The sequence below is a fragment of the Cyprinodon variegatus genome, unplaced genomic scaffold (assembly GCF_000732505.1).
Source record: "Cyprinodon variegatus isolate N-32 unplaced genomic scaffold, C_variegatus-1.0 Scaffold250, whole genome shotgun sequence".
Lineage (NCBI taxonomy): Eukaryota > Metazoa > Chordata > Actinopteri > Cyprinodontiformes > Cyprinodontidae > Cyprinodon > Cyprinodon variegatus.
Window position 1 is genome coordinate 360,288 of NW_015150703.1, and position 1,214 is coordinate 361,501.

The 1,214-nt window shown below is 39.0% G+C and overlaps 1 protein-coding gene across 1 annotated transcript in view; it reads right to left on the reverse strand.

Annotated features, from left to right (window-relative positions):
• Positions 1 to 67: 67 nt before the first annotated feature.
• The window catches only part of doc2b (double C2-like domains, beta), a 281,581-nt gene continuing 280,434 nt past the window's right edge, over positions 68 to 1,214 (reverse strand). The window contains exon 9 of the mRNA XM_015382151.1: positions 68 to 1,045. Coding sequence (XP_015237637.1) covers positions 912 to 1,045 — 134 coding nt within the window. The 3' untranslated portion in view covers positions 68 to 911. The remainder of the gene's footprint in view (positions 1,046 to 1,214) is intronic.

Consider the following 1,214-nt stretch of genomic DNA (forward strand, 5'->3'; position numbering starts at 1 on the left):
AGGTTTCCAGATGGATATGGGGAGCAAATCCATCTGGTGGAGTCAGGTTAATTAAAACCACCTCTCCCAAGCTGAAAATCTGGATCTGATTGGCAGTACATGAACTCATCATGGGAAGATTAAGTTATTTTGTAAACAAGTTTTGTGCCTACGAGTTTCCATCCCTGTGGTCTCTGTCTATTCAAAATGCAATGAACTGCTTTTTATTGGTCAAATAAAAGGTTGAGAACTGTTATTGTTTATAAAAAAAAAGGATTTGATTGAAGAATAATTGCAAAATTTAAGCAGGCTCTCAAGGATGATAATTTTCTGTCAGATTGGGACAATAATGTTTAGCAACTAAAGCTACTAATCAGTCTGTTGTGTAAAATGTTAAACCAATATAAAATGGCAACATATTCCCACACAGGTTTGTCTTTACAAAACCAAATACTAGAAAAAAGTCTGATGAGCAAATGTTAGTTTGAGATGATCCACATTAGGAAACATTTGCTACTCTTTCAGTATCATTTTCGCCTACATTTCTGCTGTGTTTCACATAGGAAGGTGGTTTTGTTTCTCTCCTGCTTTATGTTCTGTGAAGTTTATTCAGCTGCTGTAAAAGGCCTCATCAAACAGAGACTATTTACTTTTCTTTATCTTCACCGATCATGCAAGACAGCTGAACAGTAAGAAGTCAACAGCCCATCATTCTCTGGGTGGACTTGATAACTGGAAAGGAGGTTACATAAGCAGTCGTGCAAGTCGTGATGTGCAAGACCTGTAATATATAATTTAGCCCTGTTGACAGGAAATATATTCCCATAGAGAGGAGTTTTGTCGTCCAACTTGAGAAGAATCAAGAGAAGAGCTGATGGGGTGCGGGCAGTTGGGGCTGGAGGCCATTGGGTTTGATGACAGGTTGCAGATCTTCACTCGTTCAGTGAGCCCGGTAACTCATTGGTCAGTGTGTGCCAGCGTTCTATTTTTTTGTCCTTGTTTTTGAGGCAGTCGAACCAGTGCTTTAGCCGCTCTCCATTCGCATTGATGCCCAGAGATACTCCACCTAGAAGACAATGTACAGATAGGATGTATCAGATAAAGAGCAGATAAAGGAAAATGTTTCATGTTTTATATATATATATGTTTTTCATCCTCACTCCATGTTGGGATGGTCAACTAAACAGAACAAGGTTGGGATGCTGTTTGTTCTCACAGACTAATTACATGATTCT